At 37.9% G+C, this 25,603-nt stretch overlaps 1 protein-coding gene across 1 annotated transcript in view; it reads left to right on the forward strand.

The window, feature by feature from the left end:
- AP2B1 (adaptor related protein complex 2 subunit beta 1) overlaps positions 1-25,603 on the forward strand; it is a 111,962-nt gene that overhangs the window by 18,839 nt on the left and 67,520 nt on the right. The window contains exons 6-12 of the mRNA XM_079724991.1: positions 8,297-8,487; positions 10,961-11,182; positions 11,698-11,818; positions 11,952-12,047; positions 18,587-18,702; positions 20,741-20,906; positions 22,429-22,527. Coding sequence (XP_079581117.1) covers positions 8,297-8,487; positions 10,961-11,182; positions 11,698-11,818; positions 11,952-12,047; positions 18,587-18,702; positions 20,741-20,906; positions 22,429-22,527 — 1,011 coding nt within the window. The remainder of the gene's footprint in view (positions 1-8,296; positions 8,488-10,960; positions 11,183-11,697; positions 11,819-11,951; positions 12,048-18,586; positions 18,703-20,740; positions 20,907-22,428; positions 22,528-25,603) is intronic.

Genomic DNA, 25,603 nt, shown 5'->3' on the forward strand with positions numbered 1-25,603 from the left:
CCCCTGGGAACGCCCTTCTTCCATTGCTCTGTCCTGTCTGCCAAAGCACAGACTACTGAATTAGTTAAAAAAACAAAACAAAAAAAAGCCCCAGAAACATATTTTTGTTTGTTGAGAGTTTTTCTGCACAAGCAGCATGCTCTCAGAACTTGGCCCAGTATGGCCTTTAGCAACGGTTCTAGTTAAACCGCCAGCTTCTTTTAATACGAACTTATTTTGGAAAGCTGTTTTATGAAAAATAACAATTTTTTTCTCAGAAAAAGTATGTATTTTAACCATGTGCTAGCCAGCATGTAGAAGCCACATGAGATTATGACAGTGGTTCTCAACTGGGGGTGATTTTGCTTCCTGGGAGACAGTTGGCATTGTCAGGAAACACTTGCGGTTGTCACAGCTGATGGGAAGGTTGCTACTGGCATCTAGTAGGTAGAGTTCAAGGATACTTTAAACATCCTGCAGTGCACAGGGAGCCCCCTACAACAACATGAAGGACTAATTTGTTTTAAAAATTTAAATAATACCTGACATATAGTAAATGCTTAATAAATGACAGCTATTCTTGAGAAACAGATCTAACGTGACGTACTTTCTGATTATTGTAATTTCTGTTTAGGCTTTAGAAGGTTTGTGGTGGTTTGCTGTCAGTCTGAGATGATAAATTGAAAAACTGAAGTCTCTCTAGATCACTTTGTAAATTTGAGAAGGATTTTTATCAGAATATGTTTGTTGTCCTCGTGGGCAACGTTAAATCGTCTATTAATGACCTCATTTAATTTAGTACTTCAATTGTATGAATTCTGTTATCCCTAAGTATATATCAATAAATAGGAGAAGAGTTATAAAATTAAAATATTATACAGAAGCGAAATTAGAAATGTGTACTGCTCTTCATGCCCAGCGTCCATAGAGGAGTACCAGAGCTGGTAGAATTTTAGGCGTGTGTGAGAGCGTCAGTATGTGGTAGGCACTGGGTAAGAATGATGTAGGAGGTAACATGTTCACTCAGTCTGTGCCTGGATGCCCCAAGTAAGTAGTGTTGTATTTGGTACTAAAAGATGAGTTGCTGGTAACTTCTGCAGGATCAGAGTGTTGAGTAAGTGGAATCATTGGAGGCTGCTCCGTTATAAGGGCAAGTGCCCATCTCAGTGCTTTTCGGTTTTTAAATTCTTGCAGAGGAAGGAAACAACTTTTGTTTTCCTTTATGATAAACTTTGTGGAGATCTTTTTATGTGTATTCTCACCTTAGGAATTTTAATCATCAGTTTTCAATTTATCAGTTATTACTAACTTAGGTTTTTTTTTTAAAATCTCATTTTAGGGGCGGGTTTTTAGATTTAGAGAAAAGTTGCAAAGACCGTACAGAAAGTTCTCATATACCTAACTTCACACAGTTTTACTTAATGTTAACATCTTACATAACCATGGTACCTTTGTCAAAACTAAGAAATTGGCATTGGTACATTACTATAAACTGGAGTACAGACTTTATTTCACCTGTTTCAACACAAATATCCTTTTCCTATTCCAGGATTCAGTCCAGCATACCAAATTGCATTTAATCACTTCCTCTTATAAAGAGTTGACTCACACTTTATGAAAGTATCTCAAAAACAGAAAAGTGCTTTGTAACTGTGAACTTTTTTTTTTTTTTTTTTCGCTCCAGTACTAACACATGAGGGTTAAAACTCAGGCTCTGAAACCAACCAGACTTGGATTTGTATCCTGGTCTGCCATTCTTAGCTTGGTGGTCTCCCTAAATATCTCAGTATCCTCGTCTACAAAATGGAGATTATAAACAGTGCCTCTATCATTGGATCGTTGTGAAAAATAAAAGAGGGCTTGCAAAGCACTTAATAGTGGACCTGGTATAGAGTAAGCCCTTAATAATAACAAACGTTTCTTTATTGTATAGTGATCGTGGTGCTGGTTATTAATGATTTTAGAAGGGTTAATATTTCAATGGCAAATTTATTTTTTAAAGGTATTTAATTCTTTTTTAAAATAAAGCTGTTTTTATTTTATTTTTTTTTATAATTTTATTTTATTTATTTATTTTTCACTGTGTTGTGTCTTCGTTGCTGTGTGCGGGCTTTCTCTAGTTGCAGTGAGCGGGGGGCTACTCTTCCTTGCGGTGTGTGGGTTTCTCATTGCATTGGCTTCTCGTTGCAGAGCACGGGCTCTGGGCTCGCGGGTTTCAGTAGTTATGGCATGCAGGCTCTAGAGCGTAGGCTCAAGTAGTTGTGGTGCACGGGCTTAGTTGCTCCGTGGCATGTGGGACGTTCCCGGACCAGGGGTCAAACCCATGTCCCCTGCATTGGCAGGCGGATTCTTAACCACTGTGTCACCGGGGAAGTCCCAAAGATATTTAATTCTTTTGTATACATTATTTAAAGCCAGACATTATTTTTTAGGGTGATTCTGAGGGCAGCTTATCTACAAATGAAGCTAAATCTATTTACAGTATTACTTAACACATCATTGCAGGATTACTTTTAAAAGATAATTGTTCAAGGATATGACTAAAGCAGTTTTCGTCGGCAACTTCCTGAAAACTGGATCTGTTGTACATAGTAATTCAGTAGTGTACCGAAAGATCACGGCTTATTCATTTCTTAGTGTCCCTTTTAAAATGATCTCAAGGCTCTAATTTGGCAGGGGATTACTTACTCTCAAAAGGGAGATAATGGTGTGATAATAAATTTTTTGTTTTGTTCATGTTGCAGCATGCTTTTGTGTGATTTTAGGGCTGGTGGGCCAAGTAACTCTTGGCTTCTTAGGAGTGCCTTTTGTCCATTTGTAGATATTTATTTGTAGTGTTTTAGCTTTGTGAATATTCGCATTTCATCAAAACACATCTTAAGCTACTTATGTAAGCCCCTTAAGTAAGTAATGAGTTTTATTGAGTCTAATTTTTAAATCTTACTTGTTACCACATATTCAGACTTTCTTGCTGTAATGGGATGTGTTGACTCCACTAGGTAGATGTGTTCACTTCGCTTCCTCATTCTGGGAAAGAAGATGGGGAAAAAAACGGAACATTACAGAATGTCATATGTAGTTCAGCATATTATTAGTTGGCAGTCTGGACAGTGTCTTGGATTAAAGCATGACTGTAAAATTAACTGGTACCATATAGTCATTGTATTCTTTTTTTTAAAATAATGCATTTAAAATTTTTTATTTATTTATATTGGCTGTGTTAGGTCTTCGTTGCTGCACGCAGGCTTTCTCTAGTTGCGGCGAGCGGGGGCTACTCTTCGTTGCAGTGTGTGGGCTTCTCATTGCAGTGGCTTCACTTGTTGCAGAGCATGGGCTCTAGGCACGTGGTCTCCAGTAGTTGCGGTGCGTGGGCTTCAGTAGTTGCAGCACACGAGCTCAGTAGTTGTGGCTCGAGGGCTCTAGAGCGCAGACTCAGTAGTTGTGGCGCATGGGCTTAGTTGCTCCGCGGCATGTGGGATCTTCCCGGACCAGGGACTGAATCCGTGTCCCCTGCATTGGCAGGCGGATTCTTAACCACTGCGCCACCAGGGAAGTCCAGTCATTGTGTTCTTAAGGAGATGATAATGACTGAAACATGCTTAGAATAAATGCCCTGTGCTTTAACGTGTTATTTGAGGCAACTCCATGAAGAAGAAAGTGAGATTCTGAACTGTTGCTGATTTTCAAGAGGATAAAAGTATGCAAATCACCTTTATTTTCCATTATAATAGTTTTGGTCAGTTATTCTACTGCGTTCAATTTATTCAAGTCTTCAGGGACAGCAGCCAAAAGGATTGTAAATTGAGCGGGAAAATTGAAGTGTTTGTTCAGAGTGTGTGACCTTGAAGGTCATTGCTAGAAATGAAAGTCTTCTAAATATAGTTAATAGGAGGAAGTCACTATATTGGGAAGTGCTACCTTTCTTGGGTTCTGAGGCTATGAAAATGAGTGAAATTAGATCATTCAAAGGGACAGGGAAATGTGTTAGAGATTTCTCCTAAAGGAGCTTCTGTCTGTGATACTCCACTCCCAATGTATATCTAGATTTCCTTCTAGAGTTCTTTTTTTACAGGATCATTTTTATTTTAATCATACCCACCACTCCAGCTTGTTCCTTAAAAAAAAATAAATAAATAAAAATGAGGTCTGGGACTTCCCTGGTGGTCCAGTTGTTAAGACTCCACTTGCAGGGAAGAAGATCCTGCAGGCCGCAGGGCGCAGCCAAAAATAAAAAAAAAGTAATGTCAAATTTATGTCCTCAGAATTGCTGCATATGAGACGGGTAGCTTATAAATCAGATTTTATAGCTGGATAGTAAATCTTGCCTCTTTGAAGTGCTGCTAGGATGTGATTATCTCTGAAATACATAAAGTAGGAGAATACATTTTTCTCCTTGTATAAATCTGCCTGGAAATAATGTTTTGATTATATTATTCTCCCCAGCTTTGATTTTTCTTCCCCTTTCCCCCATTTGAAGTTCACAACTCTTGGAACTTCTATAAATGCAGGCGGCAGAGTGATTAGTACTCAGACACTAGAATCAGATACAGGCCTTGAGTTTGTATTCAAGCATTTTCCCTTTCCAGCTTTGTAGGCTAAGCAAGTCACTGAATTTCTCTAATCCTATTTATAAATTCATTTTTAAAGGCTATTTCCTTATCTGTAATAGGTGGATTTTGATAGCAACTACCTTAGAGTTGCTGGGAAGGTAAATGGCATAGTAAGTGTTCAGTAAGTTTTAGCTATTATTGTCTTTTATCTCTTTGTCCAATTCTATTAGGTATAGTATAAAGTAAGTCAAAACACAAATTGCTTACGTTAAAAAAAAATTCAGCAGACTCCGAGGGTCCACAATGAACTGTCAAATTGAAGGGAAGTCTGTAGTTAGGGCAGAGAAAAAGTTGTCTAGTACTGAGTGTGATTTTACACACACACATGCATGTGCACGCATACTTCTGTATATGTTTGTATTTAATATCTGTATCTGTAAAGTATACATATTATATTAGGTCTACGGGGGTAGGGGTGGGATGGGGAGGAGGAATGTTTCATTGCAGTCTCCCGAAGAACAGAATTTACCATAATTGGGAGGCAAGATGAATTAAAAAAATTTTTTTTGATGCTATGGGATATGTTCCTTTGTAGCCTAGATGCCAGCTTTTTGTAAATCAACCAATGTGCTGAGAAAACTCACTTAAACCCTATTTATAAATTCATTTTTAAAGCAAAACTTCCTTTAGAAACCCCTTTCTTTCTTGGAAACTCCAGTTTTTCTGAGATTATAATTAAAAGGCCATTGTTCTCCTCATGGCAGTGTTTCCTAAAAGAACTGCCAGTTTTCTAGGGGGGAAAATGTTATGCATGTTAGTCTTAGTTCAGATTGAAAGTGATGGTACAAGAGAAAGAGACATAACCTTTGTTTTAATACACTAGTAAACCAGGGCAGTTACTGCAAGAGTCAGATTTTTTCTTTTGATAATGAATTATTGTTTGGAGGAGGCTCTCTGGGAAGAGGAAGTAAATCATGTTTCAATCCATTATTTTTAAAGTTTATTTTTAAAAACATAATATATGTACTACATTCTATACAAAATTCCAAAGAAACACAGAGACAGGTGAGTTGTCCTGTGTACCCCAGGTACTCAGCTGCTGTCTTGAAGTCAGTCTTTGCCTGCTTGAGATTTGATGCTCATTTTAAGTTTCCATTAGAGTGAGAGAAGCATGGCTTACTGACCAGGAGAACTCTAAGCAGCTCTTTATGGGCCCACCTCAGTATATTTCTGAAAACTTAGCAGTATGAATGTGAAGATTAGGAGATGAAAGTGGAAAGGTAGAATAGAAGGAATTTTAGAGGAATAGCAGTAGAGTTTTGTTATTGGGTGTGTATCTCCTCTGGTCAGTCATTGGCTCAGTGACCATTTGGCAGTGATCTTTTTTCCCCATGCAGACTTTTCTAAACATAATCATATAATCTGATCTCTCTGGATCTTTTAATTAGATTTACTTTTCCCTGTTTCTTTTCTTGTTTTAATGTGATAATAAGTGAAAACTGCCTGTTTTACCACCAGAACGTATACTTCATTAGCTGCATTATATACTTGGTTTAATTTCCAGTTACCTGTGATGTTAGCAGAGGAATTCTAATTGTTCATTCTGTTCAACATTTCCTGTTAACAGACCTTATATTTACTTTTTTTTTAACATTAAAAAAATTTGACTGGCAGAAATGGTAAGTTGTGACAGGACATTTGTTTTGGACGAACTGGTAACCAAGACTGGGCGTGTGTTGGCAGCGAGAGAGGAAAACAGGCATTTGTTCTTGCATGTGACATTTTGATCCTTTATCCTGTAATCCAGTGTGTTAAGCGTATTATACAGGGGAAATACAGTCTCTTTTCCCTGCATGTAAAGCACTGAGATGATGGAGATTATTGTTTCACTTTTCATGCTTTTTTAATTTTTACTGAAGGCCATGCTTGATGGTGTGGTTGGCAAACAAAAATTAAGTCAGGAAAGAACCTCATGCCTGCTACCATGTGATAGGTGGACTAGATAATCCTTCTCGATTTGTCTTAATAACAATAAAATATTATATCCATAATCATACTTACCAAGTGAACTTTTGATTTTTTTTCATCTTGGAATTTTTTGTCCTGATCACTAAATTATAACTGAAGGTGATTCCATTTGTGACATCATTATCTTAGTTAATGGATACTGTCATGAATGTATTATTTGATTTAAAAAATCATATTCTCTAGAATTTATCTTCTAGGTAAAATCATATACTGGGATAATCTGCAGAGTACCCAAGTGATACGGATATTAAAATCAACAGCTAAACTGTAACCATTATGTTTCTTCTCTTGCTAGCAAAAGGATAATCATACCACTCTTAGTTTCTCAAGCTTTTAACAGGGACTTTAGTAAGAACTAAAAATGAGTTGACATTTTTGAGAATCTTTTCAATATACATAATTAATGAAGCTGCTACCTATTGCATCTCATTTATGCTTACAGAATATTTATATATAGCCTTACTGTGCTAATATTTAGCGCCAGCTGAGAGCCTCACTGCAAAATGTGGTTTTAAATTCACTTGTACAGAGCTATAGTTTTTTGTCTGTTTTGTTTATTTTTGGGTGTTTTTATAATCTTAAAATTACTTTAAACATTCATTGGTTGTAGATTTCTTAGTTAAATTAGACATAATCTGTAATTTTGATCAAGTGTCCACTTTTTTTTCTTGCAGCTAGTATGGATTTCTGGGTCTGTAAGTCAGGATACAAGTGTACTTTCTTATATTTGGTAGCAACTTTTCATTTATCATAGTGCCTGAGTTAAGGATACATTTGAGGTACCATATTTCATTGATTCTAAGATGCATTGTTATTTCCTGTATTACGTAGAAAGAAAAATACCTCCTATTAAGCTGACATGCCGTTGATTATTAAATATATCCCAACTTCAGAGATGTTAATATGAAAAACTGTGCAACTCAGTCTTGATGAATTATGGTAATATTACCACCTTAACTTTCTATAAGGCTTTGTAGAAAGCACTCATACATAAGGCATCTGATTTTATCCTCAAACTAAAGCTAATCTGTGAGGTGGATTAAATTATCCCATTTTCAGATGAGGAAATTGAATTTCATGGAGATTATGTGCTTGCCCAACATGATGTTACAGTGAACTATGGTTTCAAGGTCACATATTCTTACTCTGAGACTTAAGGTGTGATTGACACCGGAAGTATCGCCTCCCCACCCCCCAGTACATGCACACCCATATACACCTGTAAAATTGTTCGGCCTAGAGTTTTCTTTCCATTGCCTAATGTACATGTTTCATATTTAAACTTCACTGTTTTGTGTTTTTTGTTTTGTTTTGGCTGCGAGGCATGTGGGATCTTAGTTCTCCAACCAGGGATCGAACCCATGCCCCCCTGCAGTGGAAGCACGAGTCTTAACCACTGGACTGCCAGGGAAGTCCCTAACCTTCACTTCTTTTACAGCTGTTCATGTGTCTTAATTCTACTGATAGTTTTGACTACTATTAAAATTATTATTGTTTTAATAGTAAATCATGAGGGACTCTCTGCTAATACGTGAATTGTTTTAATTCTGTGTTGCCTGACCATGAGGAAGCTATATATGCCATCATTGGTTTATTATACGTTTTGAAAGCAGTATATCTCTTTCTAGCTGACTGGGTAAAATGTTCAGGAACGGTTATGAGTTGAGATCTATGAAGTGATCCAGAGAAATAATTGTACTGTTCTTGACAAATCAAGGTCATATCTGCTTCTTTCCCAGGTGGTGGCTAATGCTGTAGCAGCATTATCTGAAATCAGTGAATCTCACCCAAACAGCAACTTACTCGATCTGAATCCACAGAACATTAATAAGCTACTGACAGCCCTGAATGAGTGCACCGAATGGGGCCAGATTTTCATCCTGGACTGCCTGTCTAATTACAACCCTAAAGATGACCGGGAGGCTCAGAGGTCAGTCTGTTTTTCTGGATAGTATCTAGGAGTCTTGCCTGGTTCAATAATTTCTAGTAAGTCTGTATTAGAATAAGGGTCTGTTACGTTGAGAAAATCAGTGGCTTATGGGATATATATTGCTATCCTGTGGTATTTTCTCAATGTATTTAGGAACATTTTAGGTGATAGAGTAAACCATGCAAAAAATAGCTCTTCTTAAGAGATGTGTATTTTTCATTTCTTTTTTGAACAGGATAGTTACAACCCTCTGAAAAAACTCTCCCTCATCATGGTCTCACATCTCCCATACAGCAATTCCTAGCCATTTGGCAAACAAAGGTTTTTTTTTTTTTTTTTTTTTTAATTTATTTATTAATTTATTTATTTTTGGCCGCGTTGGGTCTTCGTTGCTGTGCACAGGCTTTCTCTAGTTGTGGCGAGCGGCGGCTACTCTTTGTTGCTGTCCACGGGCTTCTCGTTGCAGTGGCTTCTCTTGTTGCGGAGCACGGGCTCTAGGCATGTGGGCTTCAGTAGTTGTGGCACGTGGGCTCAGTAGTTGTGGCCAAACAAAGGTTTTTTGAGTGTCTCTCACTGTAATAACAAAATTTTCGTTCTTTTAGATACATAGTAAGTGGCTTGATACTAGTTATTGAGCTGCCTTATACCTATAATTAGTACTAGAGAAACTGTGTTGGAGCCAGCAAAGTGTATGATGTCTTCCGTTAGATATAGGAATCACATCAGTCTGAATTTGGAGAAGATTTTGGAAGGCACACCTGGATTGTTCTGCTCAGCTCTCTACCACTTTAGTGTTGCAGATTTTCTTTGACTATCAGATACTGACTACTAAATATCATATACACATACATACATTTTAGTTTACAGAATTGGAGGTATCATCAGTTTTTATTGAGCATTTTGTGTATATAGGCACTGTACTAGGCAAAATAATTCTGAAGAATTGTTGGCTCTTCATTTTATTTTATTTTATTTATTTTTTTGCGGTACGCGGGCCTCTCATCGCTGTGGCCTTTCCCGTTGCGGAGCACAGGCTCCGGGCGCGCAGGCTCAGTGGCCACGGCTCACGGGCCCAGCTGCTCCGCGGCATGTGCGATCTTCCCGGACCGGGGCACGAATCCGTGTCCCCTGCATCGGTAGGCAGACTCTCAACCACTGTGCCACCAGGGAAGCCCTGGCTCTTCATTTTAATTATGGTAGATAGGAACCTTCCTTGCCCGGCTAAAGCTCGAGCTACTATAGTGTAAGTGCTCTTCACTTGTCTGGGAAATTGTTCCCTCTGGATTTAACCAAAGCTCACCCTGATAGTTTCTTTCTATCACTGAAAGTACAAATATCTTTTGGAAAGAACTTTACATACCATTTTATTTTCTCTTGGTCATTGACATCTCACACTCATTCACTCAACAGATATTTATTGAGCGTATGCTGTATGCCAGGCATTGTTCTAGGCTCTGAGGATATAGCAGTGGACAGACAAAAACCATAGCTCTTATGGAACACCTATTCTGAGGGATAGGGCAGAAGTATATGTAATATGTGTACGTAATACAGCATAGAATAGGTCGGATGATGATAAGTGCTAACAAGAAAGGTGAAGTAAGGAAGAGATCTAACAACTGCTGGGTGGTCAGGAAAGGTCTCCCTGAGGAGGTAGCATTTGTATAAAGACCTAAAGGAGGTCAGGGAGTCAGCCAAGTAGATACAGGAGGAAGGGAGAAAAACACAGCTTACTTATCTTGTGTCTTTAACTGAGTCAGCTAGCCACTCACGTTGCCTCAGAGCTATCAAAATTAGGTTAATTTCTGAAGAACCCTCAGTGGATAACTAAATATTCTATATTTTATGAGACATTTAAGTGTAGGTGGCAGGGACTAGGAGAAGGGGATGAGGTTGAGAAAGTATTGCAGTGATATTGTGTTGTTAAAAACAAACAAACACCCTTTCCGAGATTCCCTTATGCTGAATGCAAGAGGTTGGGTGGTTTTCCCTGTCAGCCCATCTCCTTCTGCATCTTACAGTGAAACTTCAGCCACAGTTGGTTGATATCTCTCACTACGAAATAACTCTCAGAATGCTTAATTTGACTTCGTATAGGCTGAGGAGAAATGGGCTGTGAGGCAGGGAGCCCTTACATAATATGGGGAGACAGAGAGGACTATAAAATAGGAAGGTAAATGGTGTGAGCTTCAGGTGTTTGGGGTATTGGCTAGTTTCCTTCCAGTTTGAACATCCCTTATTGCTGGTTTCCTAAAGTCTTCTGATATCCCTGCTCTGTTTGTAGTTTGTTGGGATTGAGGCGTCTACAGTGTTGGATCCCAAATTTACCTATGTATGGAGTTTTGACTTTTCTAACTGATTTTCTAATTTCTTTATACCTGGGCCATGGGAACCTCTGACAACATTACCTTATAGATTGGATTGAGCAAAGAAATTATAATTTAAGGTACTAATTTTCATTTTCTGTCCTCAGTATCTGTGAGCGGGTAACTCCTCGGCTATCTCATGCCAACTCAGCAGTGGTGCTTTCAGCAGTAAAAGTCCTAATGAAATTTCTAGAGTTGTTACCCAAGGACTCTGACTACTACAATATGCTGCTGAAGAAGTTGGCCCCTCCACTTGTCACTTTGCTGTCTGGGGAGCCAGAGGTGCAGTACGTCGCCCTGAGGAACATCAACCTAATCGTCCAGAAAAGGTTGGGAAAAAATGAATTGGTGATTAAAGTGTTTGTAATTTTGAATTAAACTTAATAACATCAGTATTAAAGAGGACTGTGTTAAAACTCTGTTTAATGTATGGAAATGAAAATACTATATGGCAGAGCAACTTGCCCAGGGTCAGGAGGCTAACAGTTGATTTTAGAGTGTTCCTACAATGAATGCCTGGTGTTGCTCTACAATTTAGTTTCTTTTCTGAAGGAACTCTTAGTTGTATGATAGCTAGTGTCTGCTTAATATGGTTCAATTTGGATCAGGTTGTTCTTCCAGTGGTTCTTCTTGGCAATGTATACTTTACTCCTTAAAAAGGATAAAAATAGTCTGCCAGATGGATCAGGTTAGAGGGGTGTAGAGGAAGTTCGTGAGTTTTTTCCCCTGGAGTGGAGTGTGTGAATGGAGAGCAGAGAAGCACAGGTTAGGTATTAATGCAGACTCAGAAGGATATATCAATATATGCCTCACCTTCCTTATCTTGTGTTTCTGTGTACCACAGGCCTGAAATCTTGAAGCAGGAGATCAAAGTTTTCTTTGTGAAGTACAATGATCCCATCTACGTGAAACTAGAGAAATTGGACATCATGATTCGTTTGGCATCCCAAGCCAACATTGCTCAGGTCAGACTTAAAGTAGATTCAAGTTAAGATCTAGTAACTTAGATCTTAAGATCTGGACTTCAGAAAGACCTAGGCCATGAAATTGCTGCTGGAGAATCCTTAATGATTGTTCGCTTCATGGATTTTTTAACAGGTTCTGGCAGAACTGAAGGAATATGCCACAGAGGTGGATGTCGACTTTGTGCGCAAAGCTGTGCGGGCCATCGGACGGTGTGCCATCAAGGTGGAGGTACGTGTCCCATGGTCGTTGTGATCACGTTGTGGGACTCTGGGTATTCTCGTCACCTCTGTCCTTAAAATACATTTTTAAGTTTATCAAAATAATACAGCACATTGTTAAAATATTAAAGAATTTTTAATGAAAAACAGCCGTCCCTGGTCCCTCTCTTTCCCGAGGGAATCATGTTTAACTCTGTTCCTAGTTTTAGTTATTTTGATTACTTCCGTATCTCTAATATCCTCATGCTACTATTTATTGATTTGCCAATTGTAGACATTGTCTATTAACTTTCCGCTATGAGAGAAGCAACTTAGTTCATATACTCCGTCACTCCTACTTCTACCCTTCTGTATAGATCCCCTGTATAGTTATATCATGAGGTTTTTGTTCCTACATTATCTTTGTAAATTGAGATAATATACCTTTATTTCTTGTCCTATCAACTGGAGTCTTGCAAAGCTTACTGTGCGTATTATGCCTGTAAATATGTAGAGCCTACACAATCAAATGATTGCGTTTTCTTTCTTATAAAGGCTTTTGTTTTTTCTGGAGTTTATAATGGCCTTTGTTGTTGTTGTTTTTAAATTTCATTGTGACTTCATTGCACTCCTATCTTCTTCCAGCTTTTCAAGCATAATATCAAATTAATAAAACTTTTCTTTTGTTCTAGACCCTTCTCTCTTCCAGTCCTCTGTCCTTCCAGTTCTTACTCCAGTCTGGGTGGTTGCTTTCTTGTCTTCTGCATAGCCGTCTTTCCATACAGCCTCCCTTCATTGCTGTTTCTTGTTATGGGTACTTTTTCATAGCATTCCTTTTTTTGTGGTTGCAGTAGTTTCTTAAATCTCTTGTGATGTGAATTACAGTTTTTGGTTTTGTTTCTGCAGTTTGAATTTAATTATCTGGAGTATTTTATGGTGATGGTTGCATGTCTATATATGATTTTTTAATTGAAGTGTATACCATACTTACAGTAAATTGCTGCCTATTTATATTAAAAATGAGATGACAGAAAAGTTGTCAGGACTTCTGTGCACATAGGCAGGGCTGTTGACTAGCCGGTTTCTGCTTTAGAGCAGGGAGTTGATCTTTACTTGGAAGTCCTCTTGAAGAGCTGCTCTGTGGTCTTAGAGGGCATATTGGTTCTAGCTTGGTTGCAGCCTTGCAGTAGGTATTAAGGGCTACAACTTAAAATGCACTGCTTCATCAGTCACCAAGCCTCTGTTGTTTTTCCTCATTCAGAAGTTTGTTGCAATTAATGATAGCTTCTGTTCACAACGATATTGTGGATTCAGAGCTCCATATTTGTTCTTACTACTTGACTATGTGCAATTCTGCTTTTTTTCTTTTGACATTTTATTTATTTATTTATTTATTGGCTGCGTTGGGTCTTCATTGCTGCGCGTGGGCTTTAGTCGCGGCGAGTGGGGGCTACTCTTCATTGCGGTGCACGGGGGCTTCTCATTTCAGTGGCTTCTCTTGTGGTAGAGCACGGACTCTAGGCGCGCGAGCCTCGGTAGTTGCAGCACGCGGCCTCAGTAGTTGTGGCTTGTGGGCTGTAGAGCACAGGCTTAGTAGTTGTGGTGCACAGGCTTATTTGCTTCGCCGTATGTGGGATCTTCCTGGACCAGGGCTCCAACCTGTGTCCCCTGCATTGGCAGGTGGATTCTTAACCACTGCACCACCAGGGAAGTCCCTACAGTTCTCCTTTGAGTCAGATTGGACCATATGATTTCACAAGGATAGTTACTAAAATAATTTGTACCGTATGACCAGTGCTTCACAGGAACAGAAGGAAACATGCTGTGTCAGAGAAGTGTCTCTGAAAGCCAAATTCCTAATTGGCCTTCCTTGTTTTTATTTACTGAATGCTGCCTCATATAGTTACCACTGATAAATCATTTAGTAGACTAGTTGTTACAGCAAGAAGTTAATTAATCCTGGTTTCTACTTCTGGTTCTGCCAGCTCAGTTGCTTCAGATACTTAATATATACTCCTGTTGCTCCATTTGAGAAATGGGAAAATCTGTTTATTGGATCTTGATGTGTTACATCTTTTTTTTACTACCACACTTCTTAACTTACCACCACTACTTAACTTTTTTCTTTTCTCATTGTGGAATAGCCACCTGCTTATGGTATTAATGCAGACAATTTTCAGAGCTATTTTGGTAGCAGAAGTGTCATTTTGTGCTTTTCACTGCCAGAATGTCATTGTCTTACTAACCTCTCTGACAGTGCTCTTGCAAAGAGTCTCATTCCAAAGTTAAAGAGATTTTTCTATCCCTGGAATTACTAGAAAGTGTTCTCAAAGCATCTAGATTCCTAGCGGCTGTTAGCACCGTCTATTGTGACTAAATGGAAAAGTTATCCATCATCTTCTGGAAGAGATGAACTTCTGGTGGCTCTCAGTTCTTCTTTTGATTCAGGGTGCCCTGGTGGGAATATGAGTGTGTGAGGAATGAACTTCCTTTGGAAGCTTAAGATCAGCCTTCAAGAATCCTGCCTTTTAGCTAGTGTTCTTTTATCTCCAGTTACCTGGATTTGCCTAAGAACTTTTCTTAGAACTGGTTAAATCATGTAAGTTATTAGTTGGAAAGAGTTGCCTAGTCCAGACACAGTTATTGGGGCAGGAGAGGCAGTGATTGCCTGTTTTTAACTAACCTATCCGTGGGACAAGGGCAAGAACCAGCGAGGGAATTGTAATAGCCTTTCTCTGTAGCTTCCAGACTGAGCTGCTGCTTTTCTCTTAGGGCATCTGACCCTTTTTTAATGTGTAGTTGGTTTCAAAGATATGACAGATGAGAAAAAAAGAATTTTAGTTTAGTGCTTAGCTAAGATAACAGGGCCTATTGTAAAATTTGGGTGTTAAGAGTTGGAGTTGTTTTTTATCATGACTGTAAGTACAGGTGTTTCCTTGTTGCTTTAAGTATCCTGAGGTGAAAAAAATGTATAATTTTATCATTAAGTTGGTTAGGTTAAAGATTAAGCATAAGCCATTGAGTCAATAAATAACACTGAATAAGCAATTTCATAGTACTGTTTTTTCAGTAACTTTTGCCTATTCTTTTTTGTTTGGTTGTTTTTTTTTAATAGATTTTACTCTCCACCCCACCTCCAGCTTTATTGAGGTATGACTGACAGATTTAAAGCTGTATATATTACAGTGTATACCTGTTTCTTTAAGGAGGAAATAAACCCCTGCCCTCCTTTTCTTACAAATAAAATGATTTTATTTGTTTGCGAGATTTATTTATATGTTTGGTTTTGTTTGAGAGAGATTAAGTCACTAAGTTAAGGTATTCCTCACTTCCCACTCTTCTGTTCTTTGGTGTTTACCATTTCTCATTTTTGTAGCTCAAGATAAGGTACTGACTTATGTCTTATGCAAGCAAAAAGCATATGTATTTACTACATAAAATCATAAAAAAAGACAAGTTAAAAGGAGAACACTCTGCTTTCTCCTCCCCCTGTTCTACCCTCCCAGAGGTGAGGTGGACGTGATTTTAAGTCTTTGTTTACATAGTCCTCCATAAACAGGTGTGTTTTTTTACAAAAACGAGATCATTCTACAAATGCTATTTACTTATGTTTTGTAGTCTGCTTTTTTTGCTTATTATACATGGACATTTTCCCATGTTACTGATAATATATTACATCATTTTTAGTGGTTTGTAGACATACTGAGTGATTGCTTCATAATTATTTAGCCTTTCCCTTCCTGTATGGACCTTAAAGTTGTTTCTGCTCTTTTTCCAAATAATGGTTATAAGGAGGATCCTTGTAGCTAAATCTTTAATCTCTAGTTGAGGTGACATTTTTTTCATTACGCTTAGCCATTTGGAATTGCTTTTTCATGGCGTGTGTATCTTTTTTCAACGTGTTATCTTTTCCACATTGATTTTTTTAAGTTTTTTATAATTAATTAAAGGTATTAATTCATTTAATACCCCTTCATTTCATTAATAGTTATTTTCCCAATTATTTTCCTTTTGATTTCATTTGACTTCTTGATGCATAAGAGTTCGCGTTTCCTATGTAGTGAGTTCTATCCATTTTCTCTCAATATCTTTTTTTTAAAAAATAATATATTTATTTATTTATTTATTTTGGGCTGTATTGGGTCTTCGTTGCTGTGTGTGGGCTTTCTCTAGTTGCGGAGAGCAGGGGCTACTCTTCGTCGCGGTGCACGGGCTTCTCCTTGCGGTGGCTTCTCTTGTTGCGGAGCATAGGCTCTAGGTGCTCGGGCTTCAGTAGTTGTGGCATGCAGCCTCAGTAGTTTTGGCTCGCGGGCTCTAGAGCACAGGCTCAGTAGTTGTCACGGGCTTTGTTGCTCTGTGGCATGTGGGATCTTCCTGGACCAGGGCTCGAACCCGTGTCCCCTGCATTGGCAGGCGGATTCTTAACCACTGAGCCACCAGGGAAGTCCCTCTCCCAATGATATCTTTAGTGGCACACCTAGAAAATTGTGCTTCACTCAAAGTTATATAAAATTCACTTATTTTCTACTTTAATAGCAATGGTTTGGTTAAGGATAAGAGTGTGGGGATCAAACACCAGAACAATTCATCCTTTCCTTACTGTTATGAAATGTTGTCTTTATCATATACCAGATTTTATATGTCTGTATGCCTTTCTCTGTTTCTGGACTTACTTTGTATATACAATGATTGGATATTTACTTTTGTTCCTCTGCCATACTGCTTTAAAGGTGTTTTTAAAATTTAATCAAAACCAACATAGGTGAGATGACAATTTGCTTGAAAATTACTATCCTAGACTTAAATGTTTTTGAATATTGATGCATCATGGGAGATGGCCTTTTGTTTATCTTTATTATAATAATGAAACTAAGGGTTCAGTAAATGTTAGCTTTCTATCAGGCCCTATGCTGAGTACTTTATTTGTACTATCTAATTTGATAATTTAACCCTTACAAGCTTTATAATTTATCATAACTTTTATATTTAAAATTTCCCAACTGTTTTGCTGTTGTAATAACAGCACAGGAAATAACTAGTTGAAAATGAATAAAATAGAATTCAAAAATGGGAAAACCACAATAATAAAAGAACAGACTCATCATATATATGACCTCATATAAATAACCTCAAGATGCAATTTTGTTTTCGTTATATTGCTTGGAATGGTTTAAATTATAGTACCTTTAGAAGATTTTATTACAGAAATTTTTAGGTATACACTAAGGTAAAATTCCACCGTCCATCTTGAACAAATATCAACACATTGCTGTTCCCATTTGATCTTCTCCCTCTCCCTCCCCCTTCAAGGGAGTGGGTTACTGTTAAATTTTAATGCAGATCTCAGATATGATCTTATTAGAGTAGTCCAATGTGTATATCTAATAGATAAGGTCCTCTAAAAAAAAATTGTCATGATATCCTTACCGTACTCAACAAACAGTAACTCTTAATCTCATTAAATACCTAGTCCATGTTCAGTTTTCCCTAATTGTGTCTTAATGTCTTCTTACAGTTGCCTTGTTCAAATCAAAATCTAAACGAGCTAGCTATACATTGCATTTGGTTAATATGTCTCTTAAGTCTTTACTTACTTATTTGGGTGCCACTTATTGAAAGATCATTAGGCTTGTAGAATTTTCCAGAGTCTAAATTTGGCTGATAGTATTTTAGTGATGTTGTTTATCTCATTCCTTCATCCCCTTTAGAAAATTAAATCTAGAGGCTTGGTAATATTCATGTTCAGTGTTTTTGGCAAGAATACCTCTTAGATGCTGCTGTGAATTTCCTATTGCATCTTATCAGGAGGCATATAATGGAATGACCCATCATAATACATTGTAATATATGATAAATCAGTCCTTGGTTTTTAGGATCTCTCTTCTGGAACCCTTCTTTTAAAAACTATGACTTATTGTTTCAATACGTTAGTTTTGTCACTTGTATTCTTCCATATTCCCTTCATTAATAAAAGACTAATAGATTAAATTCTATTTTATAGATGAACCATAGGCTGTGGAAAATTGCAGTTTATCTAAGGCCATAGACTTTCAGTTATATAGCCCAGAAGATGGCAGATTTTTCTTAGAGTTTTTTGAGTCACAGATAACTTTGAAAATATAATGAAAACTGTAAACCTTCTCCCAGGAAAATATGCTTGTGTGCACAAATGAAATTTGGCAGTTTCATTTCAAGAGGTTTAAAGATGCCTTCTGTCTGTGCTCATTCATGAACTGCAGATAAAGACCTCCTACTTTGGCTTATTCTTTCATTCTTATTCTTTCCTTCTACCTTGACTTATGCTTTCTTCTCAATTCTGTCATCCTGGCTATCCATGATGATTTTTTTCACTTGAACTGTCTCTTGTAATGAGTAAAATTTGGAGTATATCTAGAACTTCTGTATATCTCCATCAGATAACCCAGCCTCTAGTATAGTGTGGTCAAATTAAGTGCCTCATCTTTTAGTCTAGTTTAGTTGATACACCTGAATGTTCCAAAAAATATTTTTTATGTTGAGGTTGTGTTATTGGATAGATCATCTGACTTCTCATTATGTTCCTCTTTGCAGCAATCTGCAGAGCGCTGTGTAAGCACATTGCTTGATCTCATCCAAACCAAAGTAAATTATGTGGTCCAAGAGGCGATTGTTGTCATCAGGGATATCTTCCGCAAATACCCCAACAAGTACGTCCAGATACTTCTGCCCCTCTTCCTTAGATCATTTAGGAAATGTTTAAGTAAGGCACTTTGAGGTTGGCTAGGTAAGAATTAGTCTTTGTAAAGTAACTGGTCATAATTGAATACTTTATTAAGAATCAGAAACCTATAAGTTGGTTAGCACAAGGATTAAAATCTGATTTTTCACCCTGCTTTATCACTTTTAGAAGAATTGAAGCTCTCTCTGAATATGCATTGTCAATTGGCATATATTAAAGTTAGCCAGATTCTTTGGTGATGAAGTTACTATTAAATAAGGATACCCATATATTCCAGGTTGTCTGGGCATAATCCATTTTACGCCTCTTACCAGGCATAATTAATAATTGTGCCCCTTTTCACTCTCAGAAACGTCTCAGTTTGAATAATAAATTTTATGGTCACCTTATTGTAAAAGCCAGGGAGGTGACAGCTTCACTATTCACTTAGTATGTTACCTAGTACTTGTAGAAAATTATAGAACATGCAACAATAAATTGTCAGAGTTTCAGGCCTTTTCTGAAGTATTGTAGCTGCTTGCATTAAGATATACAAAATCTACATTTTCACTCCACAAAAATTTTCACATTGAGGCCTCTTAGTTATGAAACAAAAATACTTTTTCAGATTTGCTTTTGAAGGCAAACAATTAAGGAATCTGAAAGAGTGAAATGAGAGCAGATCTTATAAGCATCCTAAATCTCATTTTACTTTATAATCATAGAGATGAACTGTGCTAAGGCTTCTGATTATCATTAAAGATAATGTGAAATGAAGTGACTTGCAGTTAGTTAGCTTAGTGGTGGACTCAGAATTAGAAGAAATATTTTAATAAGGTAGTGGTTTATTAAGCATTATATATACTATATATATATATATATTTATTTATTTATTTTTTAGTTCTAGAAATGGTGTTTTTGGAAAAAGGATCATATACTTTTACCACTCTCCCAGGAAAGAGGAGGGTTGGGTTTCTAAACTTCTTGATTAAGTGGGGAGGTGTATATCTTAATATGCTTGGTAAAGAAATGTGTCCATTTCTGGTTTGTATTACTGAGGGATTATGATAGTTTAATTTTAAGAAAGCATTATCAAGAACCTGGTTTAATCAGTGGAAATAGGGCAAACAATTAAGTATATTGTTCAGTTGTCCATATCTCATTTATTATACAATTTCATTCTGATGTTTAAAACTACATTAGCCAGGCTTCCCTGGTGGCGCAGTGGTTGAGAGTCCGCCTGCCGATGCAGGGGACACGGGTTCGTGCCCCGGTCCAGGAGGATCCCACATGCCGCGGAGTGGCTGGGCCCGTGAGCCATGGCCGCTGAGCCTGCGTGTCCGGAGCCTGTGCTCCGCAACGGGAGAGGCCCGCGTACCGCAAAAAAAAAAAGAAACAAAAAAAACTACATTAGCCAAGGAGATGGATTTAACATGGTAAAGAATGAGAGCTATAGACCTGTAAAAATAAATACTTGAATTGCTTATTTCTTTAGAAAAACAGGCCATTAGTGTGGGTGCCTTGGGAGGAAGGAACATAAAGATCTCTATAGAAAGCAGAGATAGGTGGATAAGAGACAAAATTACTGTTTCTGGATGCTATTGTTGTTTGACTCCATATAGTAATAGTAAATATTTTCCTAATAGTAAAGTGGAATTTCTGTTCCTCTACGATGAAGGTAAAATGAAGTAATAGGAAAATTCTCTGATCTAGTTATGAGAAAGACTGTGAGAAATGGAAGGTAGTGGTATAATCTTAAACCATTGGTTAGTTTTTCCTTGTGAAAAGAATATCTGATAAGCTTTTATAAAGATTTATGGTCTAGTTATTAAAACATAATTGAAGGAAAATTGAAGATATTTATAATTTTCTGGCTTTAAAGCCTGTACATTCTCTTGACTAAAAGTCTTTGTAGTTTGGTGGTGGTTTAGGGTACCTTGTCCATGGTTTTTTGCTTTTTAGGCTTCATTGTTAAATACACTTCTCAGTTTTGCCTTCTGTAACCATAGTCCATTTTGTTATATCAGATATGAAAGTATCATTGCCACTTTGTGTGAGAACTTAGACTCACTGGATGAGCCAGACGCTCGAGCAGCTATGATTTGGATTGTGGGAGAATATGCTGAAAGAATTGACAATGCAGATGAGTTACTAGAGAGCTTCCTGGAAGGTTTTCATGATGAAAGCACCCAGGTAAGTTCCCATCTATATCTTATGTATTAGATGTTTTTGGGACGATTTCAGGAAAGGTAAAGGTTAGGCAGTTTCATGTGTGTGAAGTTATATACACATATAGTATGTTCATTTTTCTCCCAAAAAGGGGTGACCTTTTTCAGTTGTGCTAACTTCTGTTGGAACAAGCCTGCCTAATTTAGACAATGGTTCTCAAACTTTAATGAGCCTTAGAAGCACCTAAGCACTGGTGTTTAACCTGTGTTAAAGGGCAGGTTGCTGGGCCCCACCCCTAGAGTTTCTGAGTCAGTAGGTCTGAGATGGACCTAAGCATGTTCATTTCTTACAAGGTTGAGGGTGGTGATGCTATTGCTGCTGCTGGTCCAGAACCACACTTTGACAACTACTGACTTAGAGCAGTAGTTTTTACTTTTTAATTTTCTGTCACCTAAAGATGATTACCCATTGCTGTTAGTAATGGTTGTGGCTCACTTGCAGCTGGTGTTTTTGTCTGGGGTGAAGGCCGGCATGTGCAGTTTGAAAAAATTCTTTGTGGGTGGTTAGACTCCTTCCCATCTTCTGTCTGTCTTCTACCAAAACTGAGAGACCTTCGAGTCAAAGGCCCAGAGAAGCAGATAAATTATTAAACCTTTTCCCCTGGCATTTGTACTCACTGCAAATTGAAGTATAATTGTGTGTAATCTATCATAGTAATTTTAATAGACCCTACAAGGAACATATACCAACCAGTAGTTTCATGGTTCGGCAGGGGACTTTTTTTTATTCTTTTTTTTTTTTTTAAATAGATTTGTTTCATTTATTTATTTATTTATTTTTGGCTGCATTGGGTCTTCCGTTGCTGTGCACGGGCTTTCTCTAGTTGCTGCGAGCGGGGACCACTCTTCATTGCGGTGCGAGGGCTTCTCATTGTGGTGGCTTCTCTTGTTGCGGAGCACAAGCTCTAGGCGCGCAGGCTTCAGTAGTTGTGGCTCATGGGCTTAGTTGCTCTGCGGCATGTGGGATCTTCCTGGACCAGGGCTCAAACCCGTGTCCCCTGCATTGGTAGGCGGATTCTTAACCACTGTGCCACCAGGGAAGCCCTAGCATGCCACTCTTAATTGGTTGTGATCTGGCATAATTCTACTGTCTTGGCTCTTGCCTCAGTATGATAAATGATTCCCTAATTCCCTGGAAGTTGTAGCTTTTGGTAGAAGTAAATAATAAAGAATTTGGTCAGGAACCAGTTTTATTGCCATCAGTATGTTAGCATGTACTTTAAGAAATACAGGTGATTATCTGGGCCAGAAACAAACCAGCAGTTTTTGATGCCAAAAAATGCAATTTGGAGATAGGAGGCTAGTGAGTTTTCAGTTGATGAAAACCTTTGACTGCTATTGTTGATATTGGCTGAGTTTTAACCTTTGTTTCTTAATCAAAGAAAGACCTCATAGTAAGTCATATTTGGGAAAATATCACTTTGGAGTTCATGGTGTGGAATAATGCAAATGCCTTTCACTTTACCTATTAAATTACATTTCCTTAGGTACAGCTCACTCTGCTTACTGCCATAGTGAAGCTGTTTCTCAAGAAACCATCAGAAACGCAGGAGCTGGTACAGCAGGTCTTGAGTTTGGCAACACAGGTAAGAAATCTGAAAAAAGCATGGAGTTGATTTGTCTTGTTTTAAATTCTAGGAAATTGTGAAACTTCTTCCAAGAAGGTTCATTTGCAGAGATTTTAAACGGAAGGAGTGCAGTCTTTAGATTCTGTTAAAAAAAAATAGAAACAGTGCCTCTTTTACATATTCTACTGTATTAGAACTGGTTGTATGGCTTCTAAATGAATTGACTGACTCTGGTTTTAATGATAATTCATGAAAATTGAACTTAGACTCCTTAGTGTTAATGAAGGACATGACTTTGTGAAAATGACATTGAGTCTCACAGTATGTCCTTCTGGGGGACTTAATTTCAGCTTTCAAATGAAAGTACCCTGTAGAGATGGTAAATGCTTTGACAAATATCTTGTATGCTGTTCTACCTTCTAGATAAGTTGCCTTTCTCTTTAAGTAATTTTAAAGTGCTAATGCTGCTTCCTTGATTATTTAGTATTTTTGGTCCTTTTAGGGAGGGTACTGATTTCAGAAATGTGGCAACCAGCTGGATACACAGAAATCAAAGTAATTACTTACTCTGATGTAACTAGTGTAATGATCAGCCCATCATGATCCAGTAATGTTCTTAATTGAATTTGAGAACAGGCTGGCTTTAGCAGGCTGTCAAGAGTTATGATGTGTGTTTACACATGGAATCTGATTCAGATATTCAATTTACCATTTTCCTCTTTCATCTCTTTATAGTTGTATATTAACAGAATTTGAACTCTTTTTATAGTTCTTTAACCTAATTCTGAGCTGTCATCTTTCCTTTTTTTTTTTTTTTTTTGCTCTGGGGAGCTTTATTTCACATCAATAATGAGCACAATTGGAGGACTAAATATGGTAAATCCTGTAATTAATTAGTACGGTTGAGGTGTGCACTTAGTACACTTGTTGAAACCCAGTTCCAAACTGAGACCACAAATGTGAACCTTGAATAGTTGCCAATACATCATCTGTTAAGTGGTCAAAGCGCATCATTTGGTACATGACAAATGTAAAGTTCTTCTTTGCTCTGGCAGTATTTAATTTTAGAAATGCCAGGAATCCATTTTAAGGAAAAGAAGTTCGACGGGCAGATAAGGCATTTGAATACTTAATGGAATACTATAAAGCAGACAACATTATTAAATACGTTGTTTATAGAATATGCTGTACAACTCTGAAAAAAATACAGCCAAGAAAACTGCTAGAGTCAAAGGCTACTTTCTGACACTTGATTCAAGTACAGATGTTTTACAATCAATGAACTCAAATGTGAAGAAGACCTGAAACTAAAAATTAAGATAATTGTCTTGTCTGATTACTGATGCACGTAAACATTATTGAGAATTATCGCTTGATTATCTTTTAAGGAGCAGTTGACCAACAGTAGTTGAGTTAAAGGATGTCAGAAAATTCACTTCACAGAAAATAGAGGTGTCCCACTCCACCCCTTGTACCTCTCAGTTTTCTCCATTTCTCCAACAAATTATGAACGAACTTTTTAATGTGCTATTTCCCCAAGTCTCTAAACCTTCACTTGACCCCATTATGGTTAGTGTGAAGAAGCATCCATATGAGTATGTGGAGTCAAGGGCAGGCCATGGCTCACCATATCTCCATGAAAAGTGGACTGGGAGGTTGTCCATCACTGATGAGGCACGTCTTAGCACTAAGAGCAGAAATTGGTCATCTTCTGAATCAAAGTAGTTTAGGTTAGACGTTAATTTTCACGTTAATGTTTAATAGGTCATCTACAGGGGGCCATTTTGAATAGAAATTGCCCCTTCTTAATCGTGTAGTGCTTATTACAGACTCTGTAGGGTGATTGCCATTAAATTAGCCATGTATTTGACTTCATCTTAGGGCCTTGAAGTTCATTTCTGTCTTTTTTTTTTTTTTTGCGGTACGCGGGCCTCTCACTGCTGTGGCCTCTCCCACTGCGGAGCACAGGCTCCGGATGCACAGGCTCAGTGGTCATGGCTCACGGGCCCAGCCGCTCCGCGGCATGTGGGATCCTCCCGGACCGGGGCACAAACCCACGTCCCCTGCATCGGCAGGCGGACCCTCAACCACTGCGCCACCAGGGAAGCCCCATTTCTGTCTTTTGCTACAGGCCCTGGAGCCTCTCTCCTTTGTATGAAAGAAAGAGCTCTGTATAAATTAACCAGATTCAAAGAAGTCTTGTGTTTATTCTAGATGGTAATATAATAAAATTGACTTTAACGAGGCCTATGTACTAACACTTCAGAAAACTCCCTAAACACAGATAAATACATATTTATACAGTCTCTTAGCTTTCTCAGAAATCTCATTTTCTTCAAGAATCATGGGATTTCTGTTTATTAAAGTATCTCAAGTTTTAACTCTCCCCTGACGGCCACATTTCAAAGCATCAGCAATATTTGGCCCTCCATGAAAGTTACCACAAGAAGTAAAAAATAAGAAGGAAAGAGAAAATGTAGAGATGGGAGTGCTGGGTGGTGACCTAGAATCACTCAGCAGGTAAGAGACTGTCTCGGCTTACATTGTGTGACAGATTCATGCCTCAGCCAAACTGAAGATTCTGTGTTTATGTATGTGTGGAATAGTCAAAATCATCTTAACTGCTGAGAGGCCACTTGACATTTATCCAGATTGGAAAATAGATACACCTTTCCTATTATTAATTTTACATCTTTTAAAATTTATTTGTTAGAGCTCTTTGAAGTGTTTTTTCTAAAACTTCCTTTTGCCTGAAGCAAAGCAATTTCCATAACCATCAAGGCAGTGGTTATTTAATATTATCTATATTGAGCATTCTAGATTTTCTAGTCTAGACCCTTGATTACCCATTTGTATCTCTGTTAAGATGGAGTTAGAACAGTTTTCTAAAAAGAATTTTGGCTTTGCTCCTTCTCTACTCATTTTAAATTTAATTATTTATTTATTTACTTTTGGCTGCATCGGGTCTTAGTTGCTGCACATGGGCTTTTTCTAGTTGCAGCGAGTAGGGGCTACTCTTCGTTGTGGTGCGCAGGCTTCTCATTGCGGTGGCTTCTCTTGTTGCAGAGCACGGGCTCCAGTAGTTGTGGCACGT

The sequence above is a fragment of the Hyperoodon ampullatus genome (assembly GCF_949752795.1).
Source record: "Hyperoodon ampullatus genome assembly, chromosome: 19".
Taxonomy (NCBI): Eukaryota; Metazoa; Chordata; class Mammalia; order Artiodactyla; family Ziphiidae; genus Hyperoodon; species Hyperoodon ampullatus.